At 43.6% G+C, this 18,434-nt stretch overlaps 2 protein-coding genes across 2 annotated transcripts in view; both read left to right on the plus strand.

The window, feature by feature from the left end:
* LOC143955453 (uncharacterized) overlaps window positions 1-18,434 on the plus strand; it is a 274,185-nt gene that overhangs the window by 227,095 nt on the left and 28,656 nt on the right. The window contains exon 12 of the mRNA XM_077465497.1: window positions 5,881-7,220. Within this exon, the coding sequence (XP_077321623.1) occupies window positions 5,881-7,220 (1,340 nt within the window). The remainder of the gene's footprint in view (window positions 1-5,880; window positions 7,221-18,434) is intronic.
* LOC143955905 (uncharacterized) lies at window positions 2,241-4,689 on the plus strand. Its single transcript, XM_077466029.1, has 4 exons — window positions 2,241-2,525; window positions 3,604-3,771; window positions 3,878-4,081; window positions 4,199-4,689. Exons 1-4 carry the CDS (start codon window positions 2,442-2,444, stop codon window positions 4,400-4,402), a joined length of 660 nt encoding a protein of 219 aa, XP_077322155.1. The 5' UTR covers window positions 2,241-2,441; the 3' UTR covers window positions 4,403-4,689.

Here is an 18,434-nt window from a genome sequence, read left to right on the forward strand (position 1 = left end):
TGAGGTTGATGTACTGTACCACACCTCCCAACTTTCTGAGATGGGAACGAGGGACACCTATTAGCAAAAGTATGTTGGCATGCCACGCCCCCTTAAAGGGAAATTGTACAAAATAAATGATTGGTTAAACGCACAAGGGCTTTTATTTTTACCACTACAATTTTTTTAAATTGGCTTTTGGAATTTACAAATGCAGCAATTTAGAATTTGGACGAAAGGTTTATCACCAGGAAACGCTTTTTGAAAGATAAAAAGTGCATTTTATATACAACTATATAGATCAGACCAAAATGAGGAGGAGAGAGGAACCTTTTTCCAAACCTGGGACAGTCCCTCCAAAATCTGGGACAGTCCCTCCAAAATCCGGGACAGTCCCTCCAAAATCCGGGACAGTCCCTCCAAAATCTGGGACAGTCCCTCCAAAATCCGGGACAGTCCCTCCAAAATCCGGGACAGTCCCTCCAAAATCCGGGACAGTCCCTCCAAAATCTGGGACAGTCCCTCCAAAATCCAGGACAGTCCCCCTGAAATCTGGGACAGTCCTTCCACATCCAGGACAGTCCTTCCACATCCGGGACAGTCCTTCCACATCCGGGACAGTCCTTCCACATCCGGGACAGTCCCTCCAAATCAGGGACAGTTGGGAGCGATGTATCACTAAACAAATTATCACATAGATAAATTTTTGTCCCGTATGTGAAGGGAAAAAATAAGTTGAGTAAAAAAAACATCTTTTTAATTGTAAAAAATTAAAGTTACACCCAAGTGCATGAAATGCCCTCCCCCGCACCCCATATTGACAGAAAAACACAGAATTGTTGAAATTTTTGCTGATTTATTAAAAAAGAAAAACTGAAATATCAAATGGTCCTAAGTATTCAGACCCTTTGCTGTTACAATCATATATTTAACTTTCTTTAAATATATTTAAATATATATATATATATATATATATATATATATATATATATATATATATATATATATATATATATTCAAATTTCTTCTGATCATCCTTGAGATGGTTCTACACCTTCATTTGAGTCCAGCTGTGTGTTGATTATACTGATTGGACTTGATTAGGAAAGCCACACACCTGTCTATATAAGACCTTCCAGCTCACAGTGCATGTCAGAGCAAATGAGAATCCTGAAGTCAAAGGAAGAGCTCAGAGACAGAATTGTGACAAGGCACAGATCTGGCCAAGGTTACATAAAAAAAAATTCTGCTGCACTTAAGGTTCCTAAGAGCGCAGTGGCCTCCATAATCCTTAAATGGAAGATGTTTGGGACGACCAGAACCCTTCCTAGAGCTGGCCGTCCGGCCAAACTGAGCTATCGGGGGAGAAGAGCCTTGGTGAGAGAGGTAAAGAAGAACCCAAACATCACTATGGCTGGGCTCCAGAGATGCAGTTGTAGATGGGAGAAAGTTGTAGAAAGCCAACCATCACTGCAGCCCTCCACCAGTCAGGGGGCTTTATGGCAGAGTGGCCCGACGGAAGCCTCTCATCAGTGCAAGACACATGAAAGCCCCGCATGGAGTTTGCTAAAAAAAAAAACACCTGAAGGACTCCAAGATGGTGAGAAATAAGATTCTCTGGTCTGATGAGACCAAGATAGAACTTTTTGGCCTTAATTCTAAGCGGTATGTGTGGAGAAAACCAGGCACTGCTCATCACCTGTCCAGTACAGTCCCAACAGTGAAGCATGGTGGTGGCAGCATCATGCTGTGGGGATGTTTTTCAGCTGCAGGGACAGGACGACCGGTTGCAATCCAGGGAAAGATGAATGCGGCCAAGTACAGGGATATCCTGGAAGAAAACCTTCTCCAGAGTGCTCAGGACCTCAGACTGGGCTGAAGGTTTACCTTCCAACAAGACAATGACCCTCAGCACACAGCTAAAATAACGAAGGAGCGGCTTCACAACAACTCCGTCACTGTTCTTGAATGGCCCAGCCAGAGCCCCGACTTAAACCCAATTGAGCATCTCTGGAGAGACCTACAAATGGCCGTCCACCAACGTTTACCACCCAACCTGACAGAACTGGAGAGGATCTACAAGGAGGAACGGCCGAGGATCCCCAAATCCAGGTGTGAAAAACTTGCTGCATCTTTCCCAGAAAAGACTCATGGCTGTATTACATCAAAAGGGGCTTCTACTAAATACTGAGCAAAGGGTCTGAATACTTAGGACCAGGTGTTTGTGTATATATATATATATATATATATATATATATATATATATATAATAATTATCGGGTACTGAAGTTTCTGCCCATTTAAAGGGCACACACAAATTTAAGGTTTGGCATGTTTGGTATCTATTTACTCGCTGCAACTTCATCTTTTATATTTTATCCTAAAAACTGGAAATTTATTGCAATTTTGTGCTCTCTAAAATTATCTTTCAATGTGTCTACAAGGAGACCTGTATAGATCAAATGAGGATGGAGGAGGACCGGAGTCACATGACTGAGAAGATAATAAAACTCACCCTGGAGATCATCTACCTGCTGACCGGAGAGGTGAGGAGGATTCTGGGAGGTCACATGACATCACTCTTATCTCTATTAATAAAACACAGACCTGACCGGAGAGGTGAGGGGGATTCTGGGAGGTCACATGACATCACTCTTATCTCTATTAATAAAACACAGACCTGACCGGAGAGGTGAGGAGGATTCTGGGAGGTCACATGACATCACTCTTATCTCTATTAATAAAACACAGACCTGACCGGAGAGGTGAGGAGGATTCTGGGAGGTCACATGACATTACTCTTATCTCTATTAATAAAACACAGACCTGACCGGAGAGGTGAGGAGGATTCTGGGAGGTCACATGACATCACTCTTATCTCTATTAATAAAACGCAAAACGCAGACCTGACCGGAGAGGTGAGGACGATTCTGGGAGGTCACATGACATCACTCTTATCTCTATTAATAAAACACAGACCTGACCGGAGAGGGGAGGAGGATTGTGGGAGGTCACATGACATCACTCTTATCTCTATTAATAAAACACAGACCTGACCGGAGAGGGGAGGAGGATTCTGGGAGGTCACATGACATCACTCTTATCTCTATTAATAAAACACAGACCTGACCGGAGGGGTGAGGAGGATTCTGGGAGGTCACATGACATCACTCTTATCTCTATTAATAAAACACAGACCTGACCGGAGAGGTGAGGAGGATTCTGGGAGGTCACATGACATCACTCTTATCTCTATTAATAAAACACAGACCTGACCGGAGAGGTGAGGAGGATTCTGGGAGGTCACATGACATCACTCTTATCTCTATTAATAAAACACAGACCTGACCGGAGAGGTGAGGAGGATTCTGGGAGGTCACATGACATCACTCTTATCTCTATTAATAAAACACAGACCTGACCGGAGAGGTGAGGAGGATTCTGGGAGGTCACATGACATCACTCTTATCTCTATTAATAAAACACAGACCTGACCGGAGAGGTGAGGAGGATTCTGGGAGGTCACATGACATCACCCATTGTCTAGTCTGGTCAGTAGTCCATGTTCTTATTGTAGATGATGTCAGATGATTGATGTCGGTTTATCTTTCTCCTGATCTGTAGGATTATGTTGTAGTGAAGAAGTCTAGTGGGGAGCCAATCTCAGGAGGATGGAGCAGGGCCCAGAGCCCCACCATGGTGCCTCCCCCTCCTTCTCCCATACCTGAGAGGAGCAAAGAGCAGAAGATCCTGGAACTGACCACCATGATGGTCCATCTGCTGACAGGAGAGGTGAGGAGGATTCTGGGAATTCTGGGACATTATCACTGAAAGTATCATTAGGATCTGTACATTATCTGCATTGTTACCATTGATGTCATTTTTATTATATATTCAGAGTGGAAACCTGAGAGATCCTAAAGTTGAGATTAAAGAAAAGATAAAAGAGGAGGATGATGAGGATGGGGGGATGGAGGAAGAACACAAAGATCTGTACCAGGACACCATGGGGGAGTCATCCAGATACAGGAACCCACCAGAGAGATGTCCCCGTCCTCTGTATTCCACACAGGAAGGTCACACCATCCCCCACTATTACAAGGTTGGTGAGACGGAGGTTATAAAACACGTGGAGATGATGTGTGGATTTTCTATGTGATGTCACAATAATAAATCTTCTATCTTACAGATGATATTTTCTCTCATTTTCTTGGTTTAGAGTGGAGATCCAATGGATATAGAATTTGAGGTGAAATCAGAAGAAGAAGAGAGGTATGTGAGGGATGATCAGCAGTCTATGGAGGAGGATGGAATAACGGGGACATTTATAGAGGAGGACACTCCTACAGAGATCAGCACAGGTGGGTCATTAACACTAAATCCATTCCTCCACCCATACTGCTCACTGATTGGTCCAGAGTAGGGCGGGGGCTGGCTGATATCAGCCTGTAATCCCCTGGTCACTTTCCTGAGCTGTGTTCCCCGTCCTGTATTCCTGGATTTCTCTCCGATAATCTTCCTTCTCTGTGCTGGCAGGAAAATGTTGATTTTTGGTATAGGCGCTGCTCGGCCTAGGCACCTGGGGGATGTGTTTTGGTTGTTGGCAAAAGGGGGACCTACTCAATATTAAATGGATGGTTATGATTTCATGTCCAATCTGTGCATTTACTAGTTACCTTGAGGGGGGAATTGTAAGATCCTCAGAGACAAAGCTGCCTGATGTGGGCGGAGTTCTGGTTTAGGGGAACCAATCAGCTGATGTCTAGTAATAATCTTTGTATTTCTATTTTAGTAGATGGACGGGAGATGAGGAAAACCTCAGAGGATTGTCTCACTTTGTCTCCAGACTGTAAAGTAGAAGATGAGGACATCACACAGTATAGTCCAGGAGAAAACCCGACTACCTCAAATGTCCATCAGGCACCACACAGTGTAGATGGACCATCGTATTCCTCTTATCCTGAGGAACCTCAGACTGTGCGGGACGGTGCCGGACCATCGTATTCCTCTTATCCCGAGGAACCTCAGACTGTGCGGGACGGTGCCCGACCATCGTATTCCTCTTATCCTGAGGAACCTCAGACTGTGCGGGACGGTGCCGGACCATCGTATTCCTCTTATCCCGAGGAACCTCAGACTGTGCGGGACGGTGCCGGACCATCGTATTCCTCTTATCCTGAGGAACCTCAGACTGTGCGGGACGGTGCCGGACCATCGTATTCCTCTTATCCCGAGGAACCTCAGACTGTGCGGGACGGTGCCGGACCATCGTATTCCTCTTATCCTGAGGAACCTCAGACTGTGCAGGACGGTGCCGGACCATCGTATTCCTCTTATCCTGAGGAACCTCAGACTGTGCGGGACGGTGCCGGACCATCGTATTCCTCTTATCCTGAGGAACCTCAGACTGTGCGGGACGGTGCCGGACCATCGTATTCCTCTTATCCCGAGGAACCTCAGACTGTGCGGGACGGTGCCGGACCATCGTATTCCTCTTATCCCGAGGAACCTCAGACTGTGCGGGACGGTGCCGGACCATCATATTCCTCTTATCTCGAGGAACCTCAGACTGTGCGGGACGGTGCCGGACCATCGTATTCCTCTTATCCCGAGGAACCTCAGACTGTGCGGGACGGTGCCGGACCATCGTATTCCTCTTATCCCGAGGAACCTCAGACTGTGCGGGACGGTGCCGGACCATCGTATTCCTCTTATCCCGAGGAACCTCAGACTGTGCGGGACGGTGCCGGACCATCGTATTCCTCTTATCCCGAGGAACCTCAGACTGTGCGGGACGGTGCCGGACCATCGTATTCCTCTTATCCCGAGGAACCTCAGACTGTGCGGGACGGTGCCGGACCATCGTATTCCTCTTATCCCGAGGAACCTCAGACTGTGCGGGACGGTGCCGGACCATCGTATTCCTCTTATCCCGAGGAACCTCAGACTGTGCGGGACGGTGCCGGACCATCGTATTCCTCTTATCCCGAGGAACCTCAGACTGTGCGGGACGGTGCCGGACCATCGTATTCCTCTTATCCCGAGGAACCTCAGACTGTGCGGGACGGTGCCGGGCCATCGTATTCCTCTTATCCCGAGGAACCTCAGACTGTGCGGGACGGTGACGGACCATCGTATTCCTCTTATCCCGAGGAACCTCAGACTGTGCGGGACGGTGTCGGACCATCGTATTCCTCTTATCCCGAGGAACCTCAGACTGTGCGGGACGGTGCCGGACCATCGTATTCCTCTTATCCTGAGGAACCTCAGACTGTGCGGGACGGTGCCGGACCATCGTATTCCTCTTATCCCGAGGAACCTCAGACTGTGCGGGACGGTGCCGGACCATCGTATTCCTCTTATCCCGAGGAACCTCAGACTGTGCGGGACGGTGCCGGACCATCGTATTCCTCTTATCCTGAGGAACCTCAGACTGTGCGGGACGGTGCCGTCCTTCCAACAGATAAGAGGTTTTCATGTACTGAGTGCGGGAAATGTTTTTCACACAAGTCCACTCTTTACACACATCAGAGATCTCACACAGGAGAGAAGCCGTATTCCTGTACTGAGTGTGGGAAATGTTTTCAAGTGAAGTCCACTCTTTACCGTCATCAGAAATCTCACAAGGGTGAGAAGCCGTATTCCTGTACTGAGTGTGGGAAATGTTTTTTACTGAAGTCCATCCTCTACAACCATCAGAGATCTCACACAGGGGAGAAACCATATTTCTGTCCTGAGTGCGGGAAATGTTTTTCACAGAAGTCCAGTTTTAACTTGCATCAGAGATCTCACACGGGGGAGAAGCCGTATTCCTGTTCTGAGTGCGGGAAATGTTTTTCACTGAAGTCTAGTCTTAACTCACATCAGAGATCTCACATGGGTGTGAAGCCATATTCCTGCCCTGAGTGTGGAAAATGTTTTCAAGAGAAGTCCACTCTTTACCGTCATCAGAGATCTCACACGGGGGAGAAGCCATATTTCTGTCCTGAGTGCGGGAAATGTTTTTCAGAGAAGTCCAATTTTTCCATACATCAGAGAACTCACACGGGGGAGAAGCCGTATTCCTGTCCTGAGTGCGGGAAATGTTTTTCAATGAAGTCCAATCTTTCCACACATCAGAGATCTCACACGGGGGAGAAGCCACATTTCTGTCTTGTGTGCGGGAAACGTTTTTCACATAAGTCCAGTCTTTACAAACATGAGAAAGTGCACACGAGGGAGGAGTCACTTTCCTGTCCTGAGTGAGGGAATTGTTCCTCACTGAAGTCCTGTCGTCCTGTAAATCAGAGGTCCCACACAAGCCTCCAAGTGTATTAGTGCGTTGAGTGCGGGAAATGTCTTGTATATGAATGTTGCTGGACATGTGGGGAAGAAGCACCCCCTGATATACACCTCAGATATACTCCATGGCTGATCTTCATCATGGAAGAAACAGTTGATAAGGAGATCAGAGATCACCAAAGACATGGATGAAGTGTTGTACCGTGTCGGCCATTGATAGCAGGAGAAAAATAAAAATTGGGTCATTACCTCTCATTGGCTGAGTACATTCTGTGGTATGGAGACTTAGAGGTCTATTATTCTCTTACAAGAGGTCTGTTTTCTCAAGTCGTCTTCCAGGACAAAACACGTTAACCCCACCACTTAAAAGGCGGTCCTCTAGGGCTTTTAAAATGAAAATGGGGTCCTTACCTCTCATTGGCTGAGTACATTTTGTGGTGGAAGGTTTCACAAACACTTACAAGTCTGTTTTTTAAACTCCTTGAAGAAATATGATGCACATTCACCCAACTGTGATGAATTTTGGTCATATTTTATTTCTTATGATGATTTCCTATGACCATTGGCTCCATCTTGTGGCCATAATGTGGTGTTGCACTAGTTTTACCAATGAAGGTCTTTCAGGAAAAAATACTGTGTTATAAACACTAGATGGCGCTGAGGGTCATAGGAAATCACTGTGTTCATTATAAAATGGACAGAATTTTTCACGGCTGGGCAAATGTTTGTCACAATCATCAGCTAATATTCTATAAAATAGACCCCTTCGTTTCCTCCATCAGACGTGATTTCATACAAATAACTGAGATCATACACTTATGAGTACAGAAGACATCGAAGAACGTGAAGCCAACAATATTATACCGACCATTGATTTAGAAAGGACATTTCTACATTTGGTCATTAGGTGGCGCTAAGTATGGGGATTAGGGCCAACTAGTGGCCAAATGTGGTATTTTCCATTTTAAATCAATGGAAAACATATGAAAAGCTCAGCAAATAGCCGAAGAACATTCGTTTTTTTTACCCGGCTCCTGGTGAAGTGGGGAGCACCGGCAGTACACGGCTTTCGAGAGCCGATCACTACAATAGATTACATCGTCGTGGGAAGTTGTATTCTGTCTTAGGAGAATTTCCCGTAACTCTGGTAACCTATTCACTTTCGCTATTTACCGCAAAAAGCTAAAAAAAAAAGCGTGCTCCCCCCTCCACCTGAACCATACCAGGCCACATCACTTCAACTTGTGGGGTGCTTTGGGGCAGGGGGGGGGCTCTGCCCCTCCCAAAGCACCTTGACCCCTTGTTGCTGGGAACAAGGTGCTCTTCCCCACAACCCTGGCCAGTGGTGGTTGTGGAGGTCTGTGAGCAGGGAGCTTTCCAGAGTCTGGAAGCCCCAGATCCTGCCCCACCCCAATGTGAATGAGTATGGGGTACATGGGTACGCCTACTTATTCACCCAAAAAAAATGTGTAGTTTAATCACAGGAGGCAGCTTTTGACAAGTCCTTTTTTTTTTTGTCTCCTTGTTGTTGGGGATAAGGGCCTCTTCCCCACAACCCTGGGCAGTGGTTGTGGGGGTCTGTGGGTGGGGGGCTTACTGGAATCTGTAAGCCCCAGCTCTATGGGAATGGGTAAAGGGTACATGGTACTCCTCCTTATTCACCAAAAAAAAGTGTAGTGTAAACACAGGAGGCAGTTTTTCGACAAGTCCTTTATTAATAAAGCAAAAATAAAAGAAGAACCCCCCCCCTCCCCGGTGTAGATCCATCATCAATTACGATGACCTCCCCATACTTGGATACCGTAAGATACCGCTTTTGTGATTGGAACCCTATGAGCCTAGCTCAGAAGGAAGCCTTTCCTGACATTGTTTCAACTAAACATGTGCAAAAGGAAAAAATTTGTTTAGTTTCGTTTCATTTTAATTCGTTAATTCATTAATTTCCTTTAGTTATATTCGCTAACTTCCTTAAATTCGTTTTTAGGATTTCGTTTAGTTTTCTACCGAATTCGAAAAATCTGCCGCATTCGAAAATATTTCAACCAAATTCGAAAATATTTCTACCGGATTCGAAATGATTTCAACATGATTCGACATTATTTCAACATGATTCGAAAATATTTCAACCAAATTCGAAAATATTTCTACCGGATTCGAAATGATTTCAACATGATTCGAAATTATTTCAACCGCATTCAAAATGATTTCAACATGATTCGAAATTATTTCTACCGGATTCAAAATTATTTCAACATGATTCGAAATTATTTCAACCGCATTCGAAATGATTTCAACATGATTCGAAATTATTTCAACCGCATTCGAAATGATTTCAACATGATTCAAAATTATTTCAACCGCATTCGAAATTATTTCAACATGATTCCAAATTATTTCAACCGCATTTGAAATTATTTCAACATGATTCGATATTATTTCAACCGCATTCGAAATTATTTCAACATGATTCGACATTATTTCAACCGCATTCTAAATGATTTCAACATGATTTGAAATTATTTCTACCGGATTCTAAATGATTTCAACATGATTCAAAATTATTTCAACCGCATTCGAAATTATTTCAACCGCATTCGAAATTATTTCAACCGCATTCGAAATTATTTCAACATGATTCCAAATTATTTCAACCGCATTTGAAATTATTTCAACATGATTCGATATTATTTCAACCGCATTCAAAATTATTTCAACATGATTCGACATTATTTCAACCGCATTCTAAATGATTTCAACATGATTTGAAATTATTTCTACCGGATTCTAAATGATTTCAACATGATTCAAAATTATTTCAACCGCATTCGAAATTATTTCAACCGCATTCGAAATTATTTCAACCGCATTCGAAATTATTTCAACATGATTCCAAATTATTTCAACCGCATTTGAAATTATTTCAACATGATTCGATATTATTTCAACCGCATTCAAAATTATTTCAACATGATTCGACATTATTTCAACCGCATTCTAAATGATTTCAACATGATTTGAAATTATTTCTACCGGATTCTAAATGATTTCAACATGATTCAACATTATTTCAACCACATTCGAAATTATTTCAACATGGTTTGAAATTATTTCAACCGCATTCGAAATGATTTCAACATGATTCGAAATTATTTCAACCGCATTCAAAATGATTTGAACATGATTCGAAATTATTTCAACCGCATTCGAAATTATTTCAACATGATTCGAAATTATTTCAACCGCATTCGAAATTATTTCAACATGATTCAACATTATTTCAACCGCATTCGAAATTATTTTAACCGCATTCTAAATTATTTCAACATGATTTGAAATTATTTCAACCGCATTCAAAATTATTTCAACATAATTCGAAATGATTTGAACATGATTCGAAATTATTTCTACCGGATTCGAAATGATTTCAACATGATTCGACATTATTTCAACCGCATTCGAAATGATTTCAACATGATTCGACATTATTTCAACCGCATTCGAAATGATTTCAACATGAATGAATGAATGAATGAATGAAATACTTATATAGCGCACAATGCGAACTGAATCGCCTCTAGGCTATGCGAACATGATTCGAAATTATTTCAACCGCATTCGAAATTATTTCAACATGATTCAAAATGATTTCAACCGCATTCGAAATGATTTCAACATGATTCGACATTATTTCAACCGCATTCGAAAGGATTTCAACATGATTCGAAATTATTTCAACCGCATTCGAAATGATTTCAACATGATTCAAAATTATTTCAACCGCATTCGAAATGATTTCAACCGCATTCGAAATGATTTCAACATGATTCGACATTATTTCAACCGCATTCAAAATGATTTCAACATGATTCGACATTATTTCAACCACATTCGAAAATATTTTGTGACCCGACTTTAGGGCCACGTATCTCGGGGTCACTTGGTGCTAGAAACTCTAAATTTGGTATGCAAACACAATAGTACTAGCACTACAACATATCCAAATTTGGAGTTTCTAGCACCAAGTGACCCCGAGATACATGGCCCTAAAGTCGGGTCACAAAATATTTTCGAATGCGGTTGAAATAATGTCGAATCATGTTGAAATCATTTCGAATGCGGTTGAAATAATGTCGAATCATGTTGAAATAATTTCGAATCATGTTGAAATAATTTCGAATCCGGTTGAAATAATGTCGAATCATGTTGAAATCATTTCGAATGCGGTTGAAATAATGTCGAATCATGTTGAAATAATTTCGAATCCGGTTGAAATAATTTCGAATCCGGTTGAAATAATTTCGAATCATGTTGAAATCATTTCGAATGCGGTTGAAATCATTTAAAATCATGTTGAAATCATTTAGTACTTCGGCTCAAATACAATACAACACCCTTCTAACTCAGTTCTCAGGAATGCACTTTGCCGGTAATCCATCCTCCAGCCATAAAATTATTTAGCTGATTGGACTATAAGATTTACTTTGAGCTGACCTTTTGTTTCATTAGCTCTTTAAAGAATTACCGAATCATGTTGAATTCATTCGAATTCATTCGTTATATTTCTTTCGTATTCGTTGTAATTCGTTATTTTTTTATTCGGACATTCAGATGCGAAATTCGGCCGAATTTTCGATTCGTTACGAAACGAATTGCACAAGCCTAACCACTTTCAGACCGGACCATTTTGCTGGTAAATGACCAGAGGTCTTTTTACACTTTGGCACTGCGCTGCTTTAACTGGTAATTGCGCGGTCATGCAATGTTGTACCCAAACAAAATTTGCGTCCTTTTCTTCCCACAAATAGAGCTTTCTTTTGATGGTATTTGATTGCCTCTGCGATTTTTATTTTTTGCGATATAAACGTAAAAAGACCGCAAATTTTGAAAAAAAATGATATTTTCTACTTTTTGTTATTAGAAAAATCCAATAAACTCAATTTTAGTCATACATTTAGGCCAAAATGTATTCAGCCACATGTCTTTGGTAAAAAAAAAGTCAATAATTGTATATTTATTGGTTTGCGCAAAAGTTGTCACATCTACAAACTAAGGTACGTTTTCTGGAATTTACGCAGCTTTTAGTTTACGACTGCCTATCTCATTTCTTGAGGTGCTAAAATGACAGGGCAGTACAAAACCCCCCCAAATGACCCCATTTTGGAAAGTAGACCCCCTAAGGAAATTGATAAGAGGCATGTTGAGCCCATTGAATATTTTATTTTTTTGCCTCAAGCGATTGAATAATGACAAAAAAAAAATTTTTTTTTTTTTTTTACACAAAGTTGTCACTAAATGATATATTGCTCACACATGCTATGGGCGTATGTGAAATGACACCCCAAAATAAATTCTGCTGCTTCTCCTGAGTACGGGGATACCACATATGTGGGACTTTTTGGGAGCCTAGCCGCGTACAGGGCCCCGAAAACCAAGCACCGCCTTCAGGCTTTCTAAGGGCGTAAATTTTTGATTTCACGCCTCACTACCTATTACAGTTTTGAAGGCCATAAAATGCCAAGATGGCACAAAACCCCCACAAATGACCCCATTTTAGAAAGTAGACACCCCAAGCTATTTGCTGAGAGGCATGTTGAGTCCATGGAATATTTTATATTTTGCCACAAGTTGCGGGAAAATTACAAACTTTTTTTTTTTTTTTTTTTTTTTCACAAAGTTGTCACTAAATGATATATTGCTCATGCATGCCATGGGCATATGTGAAATGACACCCCAAAATAAATTCTGCTGCTTCTCCTGAGTACGGGGATACCACATATGTGGGACTTTTTGGGAGCCTAGCCGCGTACGGGGCCCCGAAAACCAAGCACCGCCTTCAGGCTTTCTAAGGGCGTAATTTTTTGAGTTCACTTCTCACTACCTATTACAGTTTTGAAGGCCATAAAATGCCAAGATGGCACAAAACCCCCACAAATGACCCCATTTTAGAAAGTAGACACCCCAAGCTATTTGCTGAGAGGCATGTTGAGTCCATGGAATATTTTATATTTTGCCACAAGTTGCGGGAAAATTACAAACTTTTTTTTTTTTTCACAAAGTTGTCACTAAATGATATATTGCTCACGCATGCCATGGGCATATGTGAAATGACACCCCAAAATAAATTCTGCTGCTTCTCCTGAGTACGGGGATACCACATATGTGGGACTTTTTGGGAGCCTAGCCGCGTACGGGGCCCCAAAAACCAAGCACCGCCTTCAGGCTTTCTAAGGGCGTTACAGTTTTGAAGGCCATAAAATGCCAAGATGGCACAAACCCCCCCCCCCAAATGACCCCATTTTAGAAAGTAGACACCCCTAAATTTAGGGGTACACTAGTGAGACTAGGTAATAAATGGCGGGTGCCCTGAAACTATAAAAAAATAACTAACCAACCAGCGTCACCTGTAACAGTTATATGGTGATCACTGGTGAAAGGGTTAACTAGGGGGCAATCAGGGGGCTTTATGCGGTAGTATATGGGGGTCCCTGGCGCTATAAAAAGCTGCGGCGAACCTAAATACCTACCTGCCTAACTAGCGTCACCTGTGACACTAATACAGCGATCAGAAAAACGATCGCTTATTAGGCTGGGTTCACACTGGAGCGATGCGGGAACGCCACGAATGCGCGGCGGGTTCCCGCATCGCATGCCTCCCGGCGGCAGTTCACACTGCCCTATGCGAACTGCTGGGAGTGTCAGTGAAATGTTAATGACACCCCCAGATCAGTTCGCATATCGCAGTGCGATCTGCAAACTTGGATCGCATGGTGTGAACACCCATGCGATCCGATTCTGCTGCGGACCAAAAAAAGGGTCCCGTGCGAGTTTGCGGCGGGTGCGGCGGGTGCGACACGAATTCAGCCATACTATCTGTATAGCTGAACTCGAATCGCACAGAGATCGGATGTGATTTGCACTGCAGTGCGGTGCGAATCACATCCGTTCTCATAAACCGCTGCAATGTGAACCCAGCCTTAGTGACACTGGCGACGGGGGGTGATCACGGGGTTAAACCTTTATTGGGGGGGTTAGGGGGGTACCTTAGAACTAAAGGGGGCTAACCCTAACTGCCCTAACAGTTATTAGTCACAAATGACACCTGCCGGGTGATCAGGGGGTTAAACCTTTATTAGGTAATAAATGGCGGGTGCCCTGAAACTATAAAAAAATAACTAACCAACCAGCGTCACCTGTAACAGTTATATGGTGATCACTGGTGAAAGGGTTAACTAGGGGGCAATCAGGGGGCTTTATGCGGTAGTATATGGGGGTCCCTAGCGCTATAAAAAGCTGCGGCGAACCTAAATACCTACCTGCCTAACTAGCGTCACCTGTGACACTAATACGGCGATCAGAAAAATGATCGCTTATTAGGCTGGGTTCACACTGGAGCGATGCGGAAACGCCGCGAATCCGCGGCGGGTTCCCGCATCGCATGCCTCCCGGCGGCAGTTCACACTGCCCTATGCGAACTGCTGGGAGTGTCAGTGAAATGTTACTGACACCCCCAGATCAGTTCGCATATCGCAGTGCGATCTGCAAACTCGGATCGCATGGTGTGAACACCCATGCGATCCGATTCTGCTGCGGGCCAAAAAAAGGGTCCCGTGCGAATTTGCGGCGGGTGCGGCGGGTGTGGCGGGTGCGGCGGGTGCGGCGAATGGCTGAACTCGAATCGCACAGAGATCGGATGTGATTTGCACTGCAGTGCGGTGCGAATCACATTCGTTCTCATAAACCGCTGCAATGTGAACCCAGCCTTAGTGACACTGGCGACGGGGGGTGATCACGGGGTTAAACCTTTATTGGGGGGGTTAGGGGGGTACATTAGAACTAAAGGGGGCTAACCCTAACTGCCCTAACAGTTATTACAGTCACAAATGACACCAATGCAAAAAAAAAAAAAAAAAATGACATTGGTGTCACTGTGACTGGGGGGCAGGGGTAATTGGGGGGGTGATCGGGGGGTAAAGGGGGGGTGTGAGTGTGCCTGGCATGTTCTACTGTGTGTGGGATGTGTTGGTGCAACTCACTGATCCGCTCTCCTCCGTGTCGGAACGAAAAATACCGACACGGAGGAGAGAATACATCACTTCCTCTCCTGTGTTTACATTACAGGAGAGGAAGTGATGTCACCGGGGATTTCCATTCGTCGGGAGCGATCGCGAGGGGGTGGCCATGAATGAATGGCCGTCCCCTCGTCCGGGATCGCTCCCGAACGAAAACCGACCGCCGCAGGCACCGGGCGGGGGCCCGATCGGGCCCCCGACCCGCGGGAGGCAAATCACGTACATGTATGTGCTTATGCCTGCCCGTGCCATTCTGCCGACGTACATCGGCGTGCGGCGGTCGGCAAGTGGCTAGTTTCAACCTGGAGAAGTGTATCCATGTTGGTGGCCATTCACCTTTTCTTATTCTTCTTAAGGACTTTTTGATTGCTTTACATCCCACTCCAAAGATCGCGTCCTACAAACCCAAATTCTGAGATACAGCTTTATTCAGGGTGGCAGTTACATTGTCCAATTGTAATGTGCCATTGATCAGTGCCTGCCACTGAACAATATTAGGGGCCAACTGTTGGGCCCTGTAATATTCAAAGGATCCTTGGCAACTTGACTTGGGTCACATCTTTCTTATAGGCATCAGTCCCGTTGTCCCGTGGCTCTATGTGTTATCAGAACTTCAGTATTCTTTCTTCAAACCATTGCCCGAGGTTCCTTCTACGACCCCAGCAGAGAAGGCAACCTTCCTTGTTCCTGTTGTCTCAACCGGAGAAGGTATCTGAGTTGGTGGCCAATCACCCTTTTTTTATTCTTCTTAAGAACGTGATTGACTTTAGACTTGTGTACAAGGAAAAAATTTGTTTAGTTTCCTTTCGTTTTAAATCGTTAATTCATTAATTTCGTTTAGTTATATTCGTTAACTTCCTTAAATTCGTTTTCGGATTTCGTTTAGTTTTCTACCGAATTCGAAAAATCGGCCACATTCGAAAATATTTCAACCAAATTCGAAAATATTTCTACCGGATTCGAAATTATTTCAACATGATTCGACATTATTTTAACCACATTCGAAAATATTTTGTGACCCAACTTTAGGGTCATGTATCTCGGGGTCACTTATAGCTAGAAATCCCAAATTTGGATATGTTGTAGGGCCAGTACTATTGTGTTTGCATACCAAATTTGGGGTTTCTAGCTATTAGTGACCCCGAGATATGTGGCCCCAAAACCGGGTCGCAAAATGTTATTCTCTGCTCTAATAACTAATAACATTTTGCGACCCGATTTTGGGGCCACATATCTCGGGGTCACTTATAGCTAGAAACCCCAAATTTGGTATGCAAACACAATAGTACTGGCACTACAACATATCCAAATTTGGGATTTCTAGCTATAAGTGACCCCGAGATACATGGCCCTAAAGTCGGGTCACAAAATATTTTCGAATGTGGTTAAAATAATGTCGAATCATGTTGAAATAATTTCGAATGCAGTTGAAATAATGTCGAATCATGTTGAAATAATTTCGAATTCGAAATTATTTCAACATGATTCGACATTATTTCAACCACATTCGAAAATATTTTGTGACCCGACTTTAGGGCCATGTATCTCGGGGTCACTTGGTGCTAGAAACCCCAAATTTGGTATTCAAACACAATAATACTAGCAATACAACATATCCAAATTTGAAGTGTCTAGCACCAAGTGACCCCGAGATACATGGCCCTAAAGTCGGGTCACAAAATATTTTCGAATGTGGTTAAAATAATGTCGAATGCAGTTGAAATTAGAGATCGACCGATATATCGGCCGATATTTGCCGTTTTTTAAATAATCGGCATCGGCCGATTGTGTTGATAAAAAGCCGATTCTACAGCGGGACTTTGAAATGACTTCTGTAAGAAGTCAGTGTGAGTTGTCTGAGTCGTCATAGCAACACTTTCCTCCTCTCTGGGCAGACTGCCAAGAAAAGAACTAAAAGATACAATGTTTACACTTCTGAATGAATGAAATCATCTCAGTGTGTAGAAGTTCTCAGTTTAACCATTTAAAGACTAAATCTTTTCTGACACTTGTTGCTTACAAGTAAAAATCCTGTATTTTCTGCCAGAAAATCACTTAGACCCCCCAAAAATTATATATATTTTTTTAGCAGAGATCCTAGGGAATAAAATAGCGGTTGTTGCAATATTTTATGTCACACGGCATTTGCACAGAGGTCTTTCAAATGCATTTTTTTGGGAAAAAAATACACCATTTAAAAAATAAAAATAAAATAAAAACAGTAAAGTTAGCCCATTTTTTTTTTTTTTTGTCCAAAAGTTTTGACTACCCGTTTTTATTTAATATATAGGTTTTTTTTTTTTTTAATCTAGATCATACATACAAGTAAACTGATTGGAGGTTTGTTTTGTTTAATAAATGTTTAAAGCGGGAGTCCGCCGGGACTCCGCGTTTTTTTTTTTTTTTTTTTAAAGCCAGCAGCTAGAAATACTGCAGCTGCTGACTTTTAAAATAGTGACACTTACCCGCCCAGCGCGCCCGCGATGTCGGCACCCGAAGCCGATCTCTAGATCGACACTCGAGTGCTGCCGCCGCCATCTTTGGTATGGGAATCAGGAAATGGAGCCTTTCGGCTTAATTTCCCGGTTCCCTACTGCGCATGCGCGAGCCGCGCTGCGCAATGAGGACGGTCCCCGCTGCCTCTGGGATCTGTGTGTTTCCCAGCAGGCAGCGGGGCACTTGCGGAAGGGGGCGGGCACTTGTGGAAAGGGGCGTAATGTACGCCCCTTTCCGCAGAGAGCTAGCCCGGAAGTGGGTGCAGTTACCTGGATTATCCAGGTAACTGCACCCCCCTCCCCCCTGAAAGGTGCCAATTGTGGCGCCGGAGGGGGGGAGGGTTCCGATGAGCGGAAGGTCCATTTTAGGGTGGACCTCCGCTTTAAGTGTAAGAAATTTTCTGTATCACTTATGAAGGCTGCTTTCACACTGGAGCGGGCAGACGTTGATGGTAAAACGCAAGTTTTAGCGGCTCTTTACCATCATTTTAGCGGTGCTATTTGGCTGCTAGTGGGGCACATATAACCCAGCTAGCGGCCAAGGAAGAGGTTAAATGCGCCCATGAAGCACCGCTGCCAAATCGCATTGCATGCGCTTCGGCAGTGGTGC

This window comes from Lithobates pipiens, unplaced genomic scaffold, assembly GCF_037356315.1.
Source record: "Lithobates pipiens isolate NorthernLeopardFrog02 unplaced genomic scaffold, aLitPip1_a1.2 Scaffold_35, whole genome shotgun sequence".
NCBI classification, from domain to species: Eukaryota; Metazoa; Chordata; class Amphibia; order Anura; family Ranidae; genus Lithobates; species Lithobates pipiens.